Here is a 16,467-nt window from a genome sequence, read left to right on the forward strand (position 1 = left end):
TCTCTTCCAAATGAGAAAAGTGATGCAATGGGCTTCTAAATTTTAGTATTTATGTGGGTATTTTAGTAATTTTGGTTTTGTGCATGGTGTACATGGCTTGTGTATAGCCGGTTTGTCCTATTTTAGTCTCAAGATTAAGAAATTGTCCCATTTTGAAATATTTCCCTTTTTCTTTTGGGTTTTCAGTTGTGGATTATTTTTGCTTCTTCAACTATCGAGGCCTCCATCTTCGAAAGAGGCATTTATCTAATTTCTCTCATTTATTTACTCAATTCCACTTTTGAATTTGATTCTTCACTATTGGTATTCTTCAATTTTTTTTTGAATTTGCGAAAATAAATTACCAAATGGAAATAAATTGATACTTTACAATACATATTAATTAGGGGTAATGCTTTCGCGATGTGGCTTGCTATGGAGTCATTGCACTGTATAAAGGTATGAAACATAATCCTTTTAGATTTCTTAGATCATTAGGGAGTACATTCATCATAGCCGTAGTAGTTTACTAAAACATACACACGCATGCATGTTCTAGATCATTCTGTCCCCGTGTCCCGTGATGGTGTACATAAAACATATACGTAGAATTCTCATTTGATTTCTAAAAGTGGATGAATTGTCAACGAAGTTGGAAATAGAACAATTTAATGCAACTAGAATATTTTCTTTTTTATTAGTCAGTCAATGCAGTGAGCTATGCCTTTTCTATTCACATAATGGTAAAAAAAGAAAGAAAGACAGAAAAGAAAGAAAAGAAAAGAAAATTAAATGAAAAGAAAATTGGCTCCTGCCTTTCATCCTGGCAACAGACAGAAGAGCATCCGATGATCAGTCCTTACTGGGCATATTCAGCTCGTCAGGTCCAGAAACCTGAAGCGGATTCCTCGGAGTTTGAGGATTTCTTGATCCCATTTCAGGTATCTTCGTTTCAGCTTTCATTCCTCTGCACGACTTCATGTGTGAGTGCAATTTTTCTGGCTTAAACAGCTTCCTGCACTGCCTGCATTAACATTAAGTCTTTCGAATTTTAATCACTTGTTTAGATTCTGCAGTTTTAGTTTGTGCATTCTTGGTCACCAAGTTTTATGAATGCCAACATTGACCACATTCACTTTTTGGTCAACTTGTTGTGTTCATCCATTTATGGGGGAGTTTGTAAACTTATGGGCACACGCTTCGTTTACTAATATGATTTGGTATATTAATTTAACTTGAGGGCATAATTTTTAATTATCAACGAACACTCTCTCTACCCACGGAGCCAGCGCCAGCTGTAGTATTGGTTGATTTGATGTAAGCCAATGAGACTTGTTGATGCACAAAATCAGTGAGGACTTTAGTACAACAGAAAGTGTTAAGTTTGTGACCTTCGCTAGATTACTCCGGTCACTAATGTGGATAAGTATGTAAATGGATAGAGACAGGGAAGTAAACACAAGATGTACGTGGTTCACCCAGATTGGTTACGTCCACAGAGTAGAGGAGTTCTCATTAATTGTGAAGGGCTTACACAAGTACATAGGTTCAAGCTCTCCTTTAGTGAGTACTAGTGAATGATTTAGTACAAATGACATTAGGAAATATTGTGAGAGAATGATCTCTTATTTATAGAAGAGAGTTTCTAGTTTCATTCTGACATTGACACGTGTCGTGTTGTGATTGGCTTCTGATGTTGACACGTGTTGCGCTATGATTGGCTTCTAATGTCGACACGTGTCATGCTATGATTGGCCTCCTGGTTGGAGGGAAACTCTTCTGGGTCCTTAACGGTATAACGATGACAGGTGCTCAATAGTTTCGGGATTGGTCAAGTATGGTACAAACAGTGCTCCCCTAAGTTCCCGAGTGAGGGAAGCTCCTCGGTTGGGGACTTGCCAGATCCAAGCTATTGAGTAATCATGAAACTTCTAAGTATCGAAGTGTGGTATCATTTTCACTTGCCTTATCTGTCTTATATGTAGATGTGGCATCTTCTTTGAAAGTACTTTTCCTCCATCCAAGGGTGGTATCTCTAACCGATGAAGATGCACAAGGTAATGTATCAATTTCACTTGAAGCTTACTTGTAGTTTCGAGCTTTGTCGAGTGCGATACAAACCCTATAGTAGGAGTCCCCCAAGTCACCGAGCTAGGAGATTGCCGAAGAAGGTAACAGACCAGGTAAGCAATCAGACTTCCAAGTAAGCAACCTGGATCGGAGGTTCGACTTCGGCTTCCGGTTGATTGTTCTTCTTCTCTTTATGTCGTAAACAGCAACAAGTATAAGGAGAAGCAAATGGAGAATAGATGATATGAGATACTTTTGCTTTTGAAGAAGTAACTTTCCACATGCTTATTCTTGAATTGGGCTGGTGGGTTTTCTGGTTTCTTCCAGAGTATAAGGCAGACTCAAGAATTTGAGGGTCAAAACAAGTCCATCAAATCTAGAGTACGTTCGACCCTGATAATATGGGATACTTTTGCTGTTGACAAAGTAGTGGATGTATCGGCACATGTTCTGTTACGCTTGTTTCCACATGCTTACTTGTATCCTTCTCACTTGCCCTATCTGTTCCTCAAGCAAATGTGGTATCTTCTCTGGAAGCATAAGACGTTGAAGGCAATGCAGGTAAGTAATTAGGCAAGGGGTTCCAGGCAGTCAATTCCTGACTGGAAGCTTGATCCCAAGTACAGACTGATTGCTCTCTTTCTCCTTGTCTTACAGGTAAGAAGGCTAAAGGAAAAGACAGGGAAAAAGCATGATCTGAGATACTCTTGCTTTTAACCCTGATGATATGAGATACTCTTGCTCTGGTGTGACTTGTGTGCAGAGGTATTATCGGGAGGAAAAGAAGATGAGTATTTCGAAAGACTCTGCTGAGAGTGCCCTCTCGGATGTGAAGAAAAGTTAAGCATTTTTTTTTATTTGCAGGTCTGCTTGGCTATGGAGGATGGAGGTCAACATATATAGGAGTCTCCCTAACAACAAGTAGTAGTGATATTCATTTACCCTTCTTGGTCATAGCAATGTAGTGGGAGCTGCAAGCTTCACGTGTTTTAACTTTGTCAGAGCACTTTGAAAAAGTGGTATGTGGTATCTGGAAAGCTGATGTTGCGTGTGAAGATTGCAGACAAGCTTTATCCAAGGAAATATGGCTCTCGAAGTTTGGAGAGCGGTGCCTCTTCAGTTTTTGAACAAGTAATCCTATCGGGGATCTGGCTCTCAAGATTCAGAGAACGGTGCCTCTTCAATTTTTAAAAAAGCAATCCTGTTGGGAGTTTAACTCTTGAAATTCGGATAGCAATGACTCTTTGATTTTTGAGAAAGTAATCCTGTTGGGAGTCTGGCTCTCGAGATTCGGAGGGCGGTGCCTCTTCGATTTTTGAGCACGTAATCTTGTTGGGAGTCTGGCTCTCGAGATTCGGAGAGCGGTGCCTTTTCGATTTTTGAGAAAGCAATCTTGTTGGGAGTCTGACTCTTGAGATTCGGAGAGCAGTGTCTCTTCGATTTTTGAGAAAGTAGTCATGTTAGGAGTCTAGCTCTCGAGATTCGGAGGGCGGTGTCTTTTCGATTTTTGAGCAAGCAATCTTGTTGGGAGTGTTTTCTCGAATGCGAGTAAAGGTTGGGCATTTTTGCCAGTCTGCCTTGCCACGGAGCACAGAGGTTGACACATATTGGGACTTTGTAGTTATCAAGCAGTGGTGTTGTTCCTTTACCCTTGTGGGTAATAGTAGGGTAGCTAGACCTTCAAAATTTATGTGTCTAAACTTTGTTAGAGATCTTTGGCAAAGTTATCTGTGGTACTCAAGGAGCTGATGTTGCGTGTGGAAAGTGGTGCCTCTTCGGAATCCGGAGAGTGGTGCCTCTTCGATTTTTGAACCAACGGCCCTGTTGCCCTTTCTTTTATAAGGACACCAATTGTGTGCAAGAAGTACATTCAGAGAGTTATTACTTGTAGGAATTTTCCCCTTACTTCAGAGATTTATTGCACCTTATTTCTCCTTCATCATTTCTGGGAATGTTTGGCCCATCCGACCATCGTTTTAACTTGAACTTTGGTAAAGAGGTAGCCATGCCTTCTCAAGACAACATATGGCGCCCATCCTTCTTATCCTCTACTGGTCCTTTTACCGTTGGGGACTCTGTGATGAAGAATGATATGACTGCTGAGGTGGTGGCCAAGAACCTTCTCACTCCCAAAGATAACATACTACTTTCCAAACGGTCTGATGAGTTGGCTATTAAAGATTCTCTGGCTCTCAGTGTTCAGTGTGCAGGTTTTGTGTCTAATATGGCCTAACGCCTATTTGCTCGAACCTGCCAAGTTGAATCATTGGCGGCTGAAGTGATAAGTCTCAAACAGGATATCAGAGGGCTCAAACATGAGAATAAACAGTTACACAGGCTCGCACATGACTATGCTACGAACATGAAGAGGAAACTCGACCAGCTGTAGGAATCTGATGGTCAGATTTTACTTGATCATCAGATATTTGTGGGTTTGTTCCAAAGGCATTTATTACCTTCGTCTTCTGGGGCTGTACCGCGTAATGAAGCTCTAAATGATCAACCTTCGGTGCCTCCTCCTTCTGGGGTTCTGCTTAGTACTGAGGCTTCGAAGAATCACCCTCTGGTGCCTCCTCTTTCTGGGGCTCTACCGCCTGCTGAGACTTCTTCTGAGCAACCTTTGTGAAGACTCCCTTTTATTTGTTTATTTTGATTCATGTATATGTACTTATTTGTAACTTATCGGAGATATAAATAAACAAGCTTTGCTTCATTTCAACGTATTGGTGTCCTTTTTCACTAAGTTCTTTGAATTTTTCCTTTTGTTGAATCTTGTATATTGAAGCTTTGTGAGTGAAGCATGTAGGTTGAGGTAGTGCTCCCTTAATTTCCCGAGTGAGGAAAACTTCTCGGCTGGAGACTTGAAAAATATCCAAGTCACTGAGTGGTCATGAGACTTCCGATTATCAATGTGCAGTAGCATATGGTAGGAGTCCCCCAAGTATCCGGTCGAGGGAGTTGATGAAGGAGGTGTCTTGCTAGTAGCTAAGTTTCCAAAGTAACAAAACTTCACCATTTTCCTTTCTAAGTGGTAGCCCAAAACTCCTCATTCATATATATTTGTTATGAAAGTTGTTAGGCCCAAAGAAGAGGAGGCTTAGGCAATTTTTTTTTTTTTGAATTTTTGAATTTTCGAAATTTTGAATTTTTGAAAAAAATAAATATATATTAAGCTTTATAGGTGAAGCTTTGTAGGTGAAGCTTTGAGGTTGAAGCTTTGTTGGGTACCATGAATTGATTTTGCTTCACACTATCTTGATCAAGATAGTGTGAAGCTTTTGTAGGTGAAACTTTTGTGTTGAAGCTTTGTAGGTGAAGCTTTGAGGTTGAAGCTTTGTTGGGTACCATGAATTGATTTTGCTTCACACTATCTTGATCAAGATAGTGTGAAGCTTTTGTAGGTGAAACTTTTGTGTTGAAGCTTTGTAGGTGAAGCTTTTGTAGGTGAAGCTTTTGTGGGTGAAGCTTTTGTGGGTGAAGCTTTTGTGGGTGAAGCTTTTGTGGGTGAAGCTTTTGTAGGTGAAGCTTTTGTAGCGGGTGAAGCTTTTGTGGGTGAAACTTTTGTGGTGGGTGATGCTTTTGTTGGTGAAGCTTTTATGGGTGAAGCTTTTGTAGGTGAAGCTATTGTGGGTGAAGCTTTTGTAGGTGAAGCTTTGGAGTTGAAGCTTTGTAGGTGAAGCTTTAGAGTTGAAGCTTTTGTTGGGTACCATGAATTGATTTTGCTTCACACTATCGTGATTAAGATAGTGTGAAGCTTTTGAGAATTTGTAGTTGTCTTCCATTAATGAAGCTTTTGTTGGTGAAGCTTTGTTGGGTACCACGAATTGATTTTGCTTCACACTATCTTGATCAAGATAGTGTGAAACTTTTGAGAATTTGTAGTTGTCCTCCATTGATGATGCTTTGTTGAATTTCCCTTTTTTTTTTTTTTAGAAAACTAGAAATTTGAAAATGTGGAAGAGACAACAAATACAAATTTTGCTTCCACACTGTTGAGCAAGAGATTGTAATAGAAGCCACACCTTGTAGTAGTCGAAGGTTTGGATGAACCATATAAATTGAATTTGCTTCGAACAGTCTTGAATTTGCCTCGAAGGTTTGAGAATTGTAGTTGCCCTTCATTGATAAAGCTTTTGTTGGCACCATAAATTGGTTTTGCTTCACACTATCTTGATTAAGAGTGTGTGAAGCTTTTGTTGGCACCATAAATTGGTTTTGCTTCACACTGTCTTGATCAAGAGTGTGTGAAGTTTTTAAGAATTGTGGTTGAACTCATTTGATGAAGCTTTTGTTGGCACCATAAATTGGTTTTGCTTCACAATGTCTTGATCAAGAGTGTGTGAAGCTTTTGAGAATTGTGGTTGCCCTCCATTGATGAAACTCTTGTTGGCACCATAAATTGGTTTTGCTTCACACTGTCTTGATCAAGAGTGTGTGAAGCTTTTGAGAATTATGGTTGAACTCCTTTGATGAAAATTTTGTTGGCACCATAAATTGGTTTTGCTTCACACTGTCTTGATCAAGAGTGTGTGAAGCTTTTGAGAATTATGGTTGCCTCCATTGATGAAGGTCTTGTTGTCACCATAAATTGGTTTTACTTCACACTGTCTTGATCAAGAGTGTGTGAAGCTTTTGAAAATTGTGGTTGCCCTCCATTGATGAAGCTTTTGTTAGCACTATAAATTGGTTTTGCTTCACACTGTCTTGATCAAGAGTGTGTGAAGCTTTTGAGAATTGTGGTTGAACTCTTTTGATGAAGCTCTTGTTGGCACCATAAATTGGTTCACACTGTCTTGATCAAGAGTGTGAAGCTTTCTACGAGTTGTACTGTTTGCATTGTTACAGAGGGGAAATGTCTGAAGCATATGCAAGAGGGCTGAATAGCTTAATTTTCGTATGCCATGCACTGAAGTTGTTGTTGGCTTGCAATAAGACTTTGTTAGTGACTATAACTCTTGTTGGGCATAAGTGCTTCCCTAGTTTAGTTGTCAAGCTTGTAGGTTTTTGATTATTTATGAATGCTAGGAGTTCACATGTACAAGTTGTACCACTCGTCTTCTGGTAGGTGGAATGAATGGTGAGTTGCTTTCATCACTTGGTTGGTGGTATGAAGGTGAGTTCCTTCATCACCTTTCATCACATTTCATCACTTGGTTGGTGGCACGAGGATGAGTTCCTTCTTCACCTGGTTGGTGGCATGAATGACAAGTTGCCAAATGATATTAGAGTACGAGTTGTACATTTCATCACCTGGTTGGTGGCATGAAAAAGAGTACAGGTTGTACATTTCATCACCTGGTTGATGGCATGAAGATGAGTTCCTTCTTCACCTGGTTGGTGGCATGAGTGGCAAGTTGCGAAATGATATTAGAGTACGGGTTGTACATTTCATCACCTAGTTGGTGGCATGAAGGAGAGTATAGGTTGTACATTTCATCACCTAGTTGGTGGCATGAAGGAGAGCACGGGTTATATATTTCATCACCTGGTTGGTGGCATGAAGATGAGTTCCTTCTTCACCTGGTTAGTGGCATGAGTGGCAAGTTGCCAAATGATATTAGAGTACTGGTTGTACATTTCATCACCTGGTTGGTGGCATGAAGGAGAGTACAGGTTGTACATTTCATCACCTGGTTTGTGGCATGAAGATGAGTTCCTTCTTCACCTGGTTGGTCGCATGAGTGGCAAGTTGCCAAATGATATTAGAGTACGGGTTGTACATTTCATCACCTAGTTGGTGGCATGAAGATGAGTTCCTTCATCACCTGGTTGGTGGCATGAGTGGCATGTTGCCAAATGATATTAGAGTACTGGTTGTACATTTCATCACCTGGTTGGTGGCATGAAGAAGAGTATGGGTTGTATATTTCATCACCTGGTTGGTGGCATGAAGATGAGTTCCTTCTTCACATTTCATCACCTGGTTGGTAAGAATAAGGGCATGGTGTCGAGGCATATTGTAGCAAGTGTCGAAGACACAAAGTTTGTTGAACCCTTTCGAAGCACAGTTAGCTTATGTATGGATGTGTTGGAATGTATAATGTTTATGTTGATTGATATGAGTAATGCTTATGAATGTTTTGCTATGCATGAAGGGATCCATGTTTTTTATATGTGAACCATGTTGGTTGTAACACTTAGTATCACATACTTTGTGTCAAAGTACGCATGTTGAAGCTCTGAGTTGGAGTATAAGGGTAGGTCAGCGTAGACTAAGTGTTCCAGTGCTAGAAACGCAAAAGACTCAGAAGAAGTTGTCTGAATTCCCTCTTCTTTAAATATTTGCCAAATGGCTTGTGTGACAACAGATCTCAAGCGGTTGAGAGTCATAACATTTGTAATGTGTATGCCTTCTTATAATAGCATTTCCTTCAGTACCTAGTCCTCTACTTTGAAAGAGTGAAGCTTGGCCTCATAGTCATAATAATCAACGATATATTCACCCCTGGTTGTCTTGATATGAACTTTTATCCCTCTTGTTGTAATGGGCTTGCTGAGAGTAAAAATCCTTCTTCTTACCAAGAGACAGATACGTTTGGTGACTTAGCGAGTAGCTAAATGAGGCAGGAGATGATGCAATGGGTGTCTGAATGGCCAATATCTCATCACTTGGTAGAACTTGACTTCCACTTCCCACTTGTTGATAGGGGTTAACCATATGGGGGTTCCCTTGGTATGTCCTTGCTTCGGTGGAGGCGTGGTTGTAAGCATGTGCCATCACCTCAGAGTAAGTCGTCAAAGTGTTGGCATTGATCATGTACTTGAAGAAACAATCACGTAGGCCTGCCGTGAAGGCCTTGAGGGCGGTCTTGTCATCTGCCTCAGCGCAATGAGAATACTCATGGATGAAGCGACCGGCATACTCTCGTAGTGACTCGTTCGGCTTCTGGCGAATAGTGTACAAGTCATATGCAGAATGCAAGTGATCGGTCTAGAAGATGTGTTAAGAGACAAACCGTTTTCTCAATTCCTCATATGAGTCTACTGTCTCAGGTGGAAGACAGTAATACCAGTTTAGAGCTCCACCAGAGAGGGTGGAGGGGAAGAGAAGACATTGCTCTTCATTGGTGTGCATCCGATATGCCATGGTGGACTCAAAGAGGTTAAGGTGTTCAATTGGGTCTTCCCTTCCAGTATAGAGTTGTAAACCAAGCTTTTGTTTTGTCTTCGCTTGAAGGGGGGTGTCGAAGATCCTTCTTGTGAGAGGGCCAGGCTTGGGTTGGTTCTAGTAAGGTATCTTGGCCTGACGTTCGGTCTTCAACTTGTTTACTTCCTCAAGGAGTTGTAGGACAAAGGGTCCTGAGTGGAGTCATGTGCCACTGGAATTTTCTTTCGTAAGTCTCCATCGCCTATTGGAAGTAGGAAAGTTTGAGCAAGGGCATGTGGTTTTTTCTTGGACTCACCGTACTAACTTCTAGGGCGAGTCTGTTGGAATACCTCAGAGTTTCCCGTACCTTCATGTTCCTCTGGGACCTGTCGTTCCTTACCTAGATTGGCAGCTGGCCTGGGTCGTAGGAAGGGACCGAGTCTTTCAGAAACCTTTCGGTCATTGATCTTTGAGCATATATGGAGGGGATTCTCTCGACGTTGCTTTAGGAAGTCTTGGCAGTCACGATAAACGGCTTTCCATCCTTCCAACCCTTCTGCAATGAGGTGTCTTCCTCCACTTCTTTTACTTCGGGTCGAAGCATCTGGGTTGAGAGAAGTCTCATGTTGATCAATGTTTTGATGATTAGGTCGTTCCTCATCAGGGATACCCATGTTGAAGGGAGGTGACCCTCCGTGTGGGGGGGCACCCAGATGATGGTTGATGTTCATAGGGGCAATGAGCTCGCGTGTTTGAGTACGCCTAGTTTTGTGGAGCGTCTCAAATAGCTTCTCATGCTGCTCCTGGAGGACCTCATTCTTCATTGCTATCTTGTTGTTCTAGGCTTCTAGCTCATCGACTTTAGCTTGAAGAGCAACCCTCTTTCCTTCCTTCTTTCGTTGCTTCGCACTAGGTGCAAGAGGGGTGTCATTCTGTGTGTTGTGGCTTCCTTCGCTCCCCATGTTGGAGAGGGATGCCTGGTCAAAAGAGAGTGTACGAATGGTGGAAACCAGCTTGGCAAAGCTGAAGAGAGTGGGAATAAGTGTCATTCCCACAGACGGCGCCAAATGTTGATGCACAAAATCAGCGAGGACTTTGGTACAACAGAAAGTGTTAAGTTTGTGACCTTCGCTAGATTACTCCGGTCACTAATGTGGATAAGTACGTGGTTCACCCAGATTGGTTACGTCCACAGAGTAGAGGAGTTCTCATTAATTGTGAAGGGCTTACACAAGTACATAGGTTCAAGCTCTCCTTTAGTGAGTACTAGTGAATGATTTAGTACAAATGACATTAGGAAATATTGTGAGAGAATGATCTCTTATTTATAGAAGAGAGTTTCTAGTTTCATTCTGACATTGACACGTGTCGTGTTGTGATTGGCTTCTGATGTTGACACGTGTTGCGCTATGATTGGCTTCTAATGTCGACACGTGTCATGCTATGATTGGCCTCCTGGTTGGAGGGAAACTCTTCTGGGTCCTTAACGGTATAACGATGACAGGTGCTCAATAGTTTCGGGATTGGTCAAGTATGGTACAAACAAGACTGAATCCTAATTTGACCTGAGAGACTCCCAGTTAGTTGGTACTTGATTGGAAGAAAAACACTGCAGGCCTTGTACTACTGAAACTAATGTGGTTTGATTGTTATTTATAATTTAGTCTAATGTGAGCCGGTAAGCCATTACCTAACCTAATTCAAAATTGACTTCAGTTGGATTTGGCAGAGTAGGGGATCCCATCAAATTATCAATGTATGCAATAAGGGAGGGAGTAGGGATAGTCACTTACGAGCAATGCGGCCGACCAATGGGTCTGTAAGCAGCAGAAGCCGCTTTTTGGCCACTGAACTCGCGCTCCTTTTGCTGCTTATTCGCATCTTTCTCTCCATCATAGCTTTTCCCGCAGCATCAAATCCAAACACAAGCAAAGCCAAATGCATATGTGTATTAGTTGTCTTTCTTTTGTCATCATTATAGTATATGCACGTCATGTGCATACATACGTACATTGATTCATTTTTAATAAGACTTTTTCTCATGAATTGAATTGGATTGAATGATTACAAATTTACAATTCATTCATACGTACCTACTAGCAGTGTGGGGTTGCTGCGGCAGCTCCTGTGGATTCTGGCAAGTCCCAGAAACTCCGGCAGACCTACCTGCCAACTTGTGATCTCCTTTAGAAATACGATGATCAGCCATGATCATGGCTTGGCTGCTGTTAGACTTGCTGGAATATGTTTTATTAGCTGGATTCAACATGACTACAACGGCGTCATTTGTGTTGACAACACCACAAGTAATCAAATTGCGGAACATGTTGGAAGATGCACTTGAATTTCTCTTAGTAGTATCATTTGCCAGCCGCGTCTGCTGAGGCGGTGAAAGTGAATAAGAGGAAGAAAAAGAAGACGGAGTTGTAGAAGAAGCCAATTCTTTGGCGTTTTTGTCCTTGTTAATAACCTTCTTCAATAAAAAGCTGGAATAGAAAGAAAAGCTTTCTGACTTGTGAATGTTAGCTTCTGAGTGGTTGTGTCGTTGTCATCCTCCTTGGGGTTTCAGTTTGATCGCATCATCGAATCCATCGAAATCCATCGAATCCATCGGTCAAAGTGGACCTCTGTGATTCTTGGCTCATTTCAGGGGATATTTTTGTTTGGATATCTATATTCTTCTTGGGATAAAAATGTTTGTGTAGTTGAAAGGAGGCCTCTTGTATAGAATAGGGTGGCTCAACCTCATCTTTAAACAGGCAACTACTCTTTTCGGCGTAGGATTTCAGAGGATAATCTGTTGCATGCAAATACAATTGACAACAAAATTAGGGTGGCCACAAAGGATTCCAAGTATAAATATATACGAAATTAATTGAAATTAGCCACTAGTATTACGGTCTAGTAGTATTCCTCTTCATTGATAAATGAAAGGTCTTAGGTTCAAATCTCGCCAAAGGCGAAATTGTACCAATTTATTGCTAACCCATTGTGAGGCTAAGCCCACCCCTCCCCTAAGTGTAGATAATATTAGGGTTGGGCACGGGCCGGGGCGGGCCGGGCCGAACCTAAGTTTGTAGGAACCGGAGCTTAAACGAAACGGGCCGGGACGGGGCGGGGATTGGATTTTCTAGTATAGGAACCGCACATTACCCGGCCCGGTTGAAACGGGCCGATTCGGGCCGGGTCCACGGGTACCCTTTTTTTTTTTTTTTTTTAACAGCACAGATTGCAAACTGCTCAGATTGCAATTTGCAACTGCACAATCACAGTGACACTGCATGCAGTGTGCAGATTTTGCACAAATTCACCTGCACAGATTCACATCAGATCACGAATAAAACCAACAACTAAATCCATCCCTATTCTATTGATATATGTTGAATCATTCTTATTTTTAAGGTTTAAATATGATATGAAACCAACTGAAAACAAGAGAAATAAACTATATGCTAAAAAGAGGAAGACTAGTACTTACATTAGTTGGGTTCCAAAGTAGAAGACTATAGAAAACATCTCATCATATCCCAATACAATATATCAAAGATAATGTATCACTTCAACTAAAAGTATTGCAGGAAGGGTTTCAACAAAGATTTCAACTTTTAAAAACAAAGCAATCCACATTTTAAACAATACAAATAGCTTGCTACAACACACTGCAACAAGCCTAATTCTCAGAGGTTGCAAATCTTCATAAGTACAATTTTAGGGATATAAACAGTGTGATCATACATGAGCCAACACACTACAACAAGCCTAATTCTCAGAGTAAAGAGCTCTGTCAACGGTATGAATAAACAGTTTGTCAAACATTTCAAATTAGCACAACGATATATATATCAATCAATGCAAACAAGATGAAATAAATAATTGAACACAATTTTGTATCAATAAAAGGGTCTTGGTGGAGCCACGAGATGAAGTGAAGGCATCATCAATACCAGCCACGGGATGACTGCAAAACCTTCCCTATCTTCTGCAGTCAAATTTGAAAATTTGGATGAAATGAGATGATATATTTGAAAGTAAATTTGGATGAAATGCCCTAAAATCCCTAAAACCCAAATTCAAAATCCCTAAAATCCCTGAAACCCTAATTCAAAATTACAAGCAGAAATTCACATTAATAACAATCACAAGTAGAATTGTGAGGAATGTGGTGTCAAGTGAGCAGCCATTAAAGAACAAAATGCATTGCGCTCAATGTAATAACAAAACCCTTAAATCCCTACACCAGAAATTCACATTAATAACAAAACTCTAATTCAAAATTACCTAAATTTTAGAGGGATGATGGCTAGTAGCAGCGCCCTCGACGGTGGTGATGGGGTGATAGTGTTAGCGACGACGATGGTGCTGTCGAAGAGGAGGGAATCGAGCCGTCGTGGTTCTGGGACCTGGTTTCTCTGGGATGTCGCAGAGGAGGATGTGGTGGTGTTGGAACATAACAGAGGTCAAGGTTCAAGAACCCAACAAAACCCCTAGATCTAGAAAACCCTAATTTAATTTTCAATCCCAAATCCTAAAACGTAATACCTTAAAACTGAAGAGGACTATGAGCAGAGTCGTGCGCTGCAAATATGGGTCTAATTCAGACGGAGGAGGCGTCGTTTCGAGTTAGGAGAGATGGAGGTCTGACGATGATGGTGGCGGGGTATGGAGCTGGGACGGTGGGAGGCTGGGAGCGAGTTATGAGGAGGTCTCGAGGTATGGGATGACTGATGAGGAAAAGAAAGATCGAGAAGCCTAAGGATGACTGATGAGGAAAAGAAATGGGCCGGGTATGAGTGAAATGTAAAGTGTCGGGGAAGAGAGATCGAGAAGACTAGGGATGAGGAAAAGAAACGGGCCGGGCCGGGGGCCCGTTCCCTTCTATTTTAAGACCCGCCCCGCCCCGATAATTTCATATACCCGAACCGCCCCGCCCCGTTTTGTGTTTAGAAATATTGGACCCGCCCCGTACCCGCCCCGAACCTGAATTACCCGCCCCTACCCGCGGTTCCTGTACCCGTTTGCCTACCCCTAGATAATATCGATTGTTCAAAAAAGAAAAATTGAAATTAACCCAAACCCTAACCCCACAACATATAATTAAGTTGCCCAGAAAGGATTCCAGGCCTTTAAGGGAAGAAATTTTTTTTGAAACTCGATGTAGAATGGGTCTCACAGCTAATCCCCATTTTTTGAAAAAAAAAATAAGAACCCCTTCTCTAAAAGGGCTGCGATTATATATACCAAAAACGAAAGGGATGATCTCGGATCCTTTGAGGACGTAATCATTATCGGAGATTGGTGTGATGAGGTCTTCGTCCAGGCAAGTATTGCCAAACATAACCCGTCCCTCCTGCACGCATGCGCGCATGTGTCGTTCCATCCACTTGAAAAGATGAAATTGAAATAGTACATGCCAACTGGCTGGCTCTTGGCCTAATTAATTAGAAGTATATTGGAAACTGTCTCAAGTACTCGATTAAGATCGATCGATAGATCAATCATACCTCTTGCAAGACCAAGCGAAGCCCTCCAGCACGTCCTTTCCTCATAAATCCGCAAGCCACCTCTTAACATCTTTTAATAATAGGAACCATCATCATTAGTTGACTAACTAATCAATAGGTGTATGATTAAAACTAAACAATAGGTGTATGATTCTCTTTAAATACGATATAGAGAGTTGGAGGAGGAAGGTTAAGAAAAAACAAAAGAGTGAGTCAAACCTCTTTGTCAATATGCAGATTAATTTGAGAAGCGGTAGCCAGGATAACCAGCATAGTCTGAAAACAAAGCAACACGAGCCACCAATGGAGGGGAATCATGGCATACTAAAGTTGGAGAAGACAAGCCCATGTTAGCAAAATTGTCTGCAACAACATTTCCTTCATCATATATATGAGAGGTGTAGAAAGTCATATTCCGAATGCAATCCAAACAAATAGACCATTGCGTACAAAGAGGAAAAAGAGGATCAAAATCAGTCGATTGGAGAGCAGAAAGAACACTAGAAGAGTCACTTTCCAACCAAAAACAATGTCTACCCTGCTGATATGCAAACTCTACACCAATAATAATTGTTGAAAATTCTACAAAAAAAAAAAGAGTTGCGATGACCAATCCCTTGGTAGAAGCCACCAAGAAATTGACCATCACAATCCTTGAAAACTCCTCCACTAGAAGCAGGACTGGGATTTCCTTTGGACAAACCATTTGTATTAAGTTTAATCCAAGGAAACCAAGGAGAAGACCAAAGCACAAGAAGAATAATTGGCGCCTTGCAAGGGATAGGCTAGATCCCCAAAGAAGAAATTATACGAGTGTCAAAACCTTGAAAATAGCTAGGAATAAACTTTCCATCATAAATGATCCTAGAACTGATAGACATGCAAAGACGACAAAAATAGATTGGGCGACCCTAAAAAATAAACTTATTTCAAGCTTTCCAAATAGCCGAAATAGTAGAAAGACCTACAAAAATCCAGAGATTGTGCAACTGTTGGGAAAAGGGCTTACATACGTAGGCATCCAAAAAACAATCAGAGAATCTAAAAAAGACAAAGAGGTACCAAACTTGTTACCAAAATCGTTGATTGATTTAATATGTATAGATGACTAAATGATCTCCAAATTGAGTGATTTCTCACAAATCTGATCTTTAGATGATGATAAAGAGAGTGAACGGTTCTATGTTGTTCAAATGATAAAAATTCGTCAATCGTAAGTGGGGAGACTCATAAGAAAACACACGCATTATCCTATAATTTATAGGGATCTTTTGATATAGGTGCCTTAGTTTTGAATTTTCTAGATCAAACATCTATACCTTTTAGTGATTTGATTAAACTTTTTTTTGTCATAATTTTTGTGCTATATGCACATTATATTGTAACAAATTTCCTACAATCTAGCATTTTGATTACATTCTCCTCTATTAGAGGTAATTGTAAAAAAAAAAAAAAGTTGGTTAGATTCAATTTATTTTCACAATAATGCTACAATTTAGCAATAATTATCTATGATTTAAGATATTTTCTTTCCAAAATAGTTTAAAATATTTTTAAATTCCCAAAATCAAACATACCGAAATAAAATTTTCTTTTAGTACGTTACAAGAAAATAGGATTGAGAATATTATAAACGTACCAATACACAATATGTACAAAATAAAAATAATGTACCAATATTAACAATATGTATCAAATCAAACGTACCAAAATTGTAAATAAACGTACCAATTAATGATTTTGTAAATTCAAATGCACCCGCAGATAATATATATGTGATGTATTGTACCTAATAATAATTCGTCAACAACTATACGCATTTCAACCAAA

At 40.5% G+C, this 16,467-nt stretch overlaps 1 protein-coding gene and 1 long non-coding RNA gene across 2 annotated transcripts; both read right to left on the reverse strand.

Annotated features, from left to right (window-relative positions):
- Window positions 1–568: 568 nt before the first annotated feature.
- On the reverse strand, window positions 569–11,945 carry LOC114823739 (protein SOSEKI 1-like). Its single transcript, XM_029099180.2, has 3 exons — window positions 11,230–11,945; window positions 10,930–11,034; window positions 569–1,003 (listed from the first exon to the last, which is right to left on the reverse strand). The coding sequence occupies exons 1-3, from the start codon at window positions 11,460–11,462 to the stop codon at window positions 832–834; spliced, it is 510 nt and encodes a 169-aa protein (XP_028955013.2). The 5' UTR covers window positions 11,463–11,945; the 3' UTR covers window positions 569–831.
- Window positions 11,946–12,929: 984 nt separating this feature from the next.
- On the reverse strand, window positions 12,930–13,758 carry LOC139190678 (uncharacterized). The gene is made up of 2 exons (XR_011575022.1): window positions 13,676–13,758; window positions 12,930–13,115 (listed from the first exon to the last, which is right to left on the reverse strand). It is a non-coding gene; the product is annotated as an uncharacterized lncRNA (long non-coding RNA).
- Window positions 13,759–16,467: the final 2,709 nt, after the last annotated feature.

The sequence above is a fragment of the Malus domestica genome, chromosome 02 (genome assembly GCF_042453785.1).
Source record: "Malus domestica chromosome 02, GDT2T_hap1".
Classification (NCBI taxonomy): Eukaryota; Viridiplantae; Streptophyta; class Magnoliopsida; order Rosales; family Rosaceae; genus Malus; species Malus domestica.

Bases quoted from the DNA above. Each gene is read 5' to 3' on its own strand.
- LOC114823739 (XM_029099180.2), bottom strand. From the start codon at position 11,462: ATGTTCCGCAATTTGATTACTTGTGGTGTTGTCAACACAAATGACGCC. The intron at 11,035-11,229 runs GTACGTATGAAT...CTGCGGGAAAAG, and splicing joins CAACCCCACACTGCTAGTAG to CTATGATGGAGAGAAAGATG. The intron at 1,004-10,929 runs GTAAGTGACTAT...ATGTTAATGCAG, and splicing joins ATTGGTCGGCCGCATTGCTC to GCAGTGCAGGAAGCTGTTTA.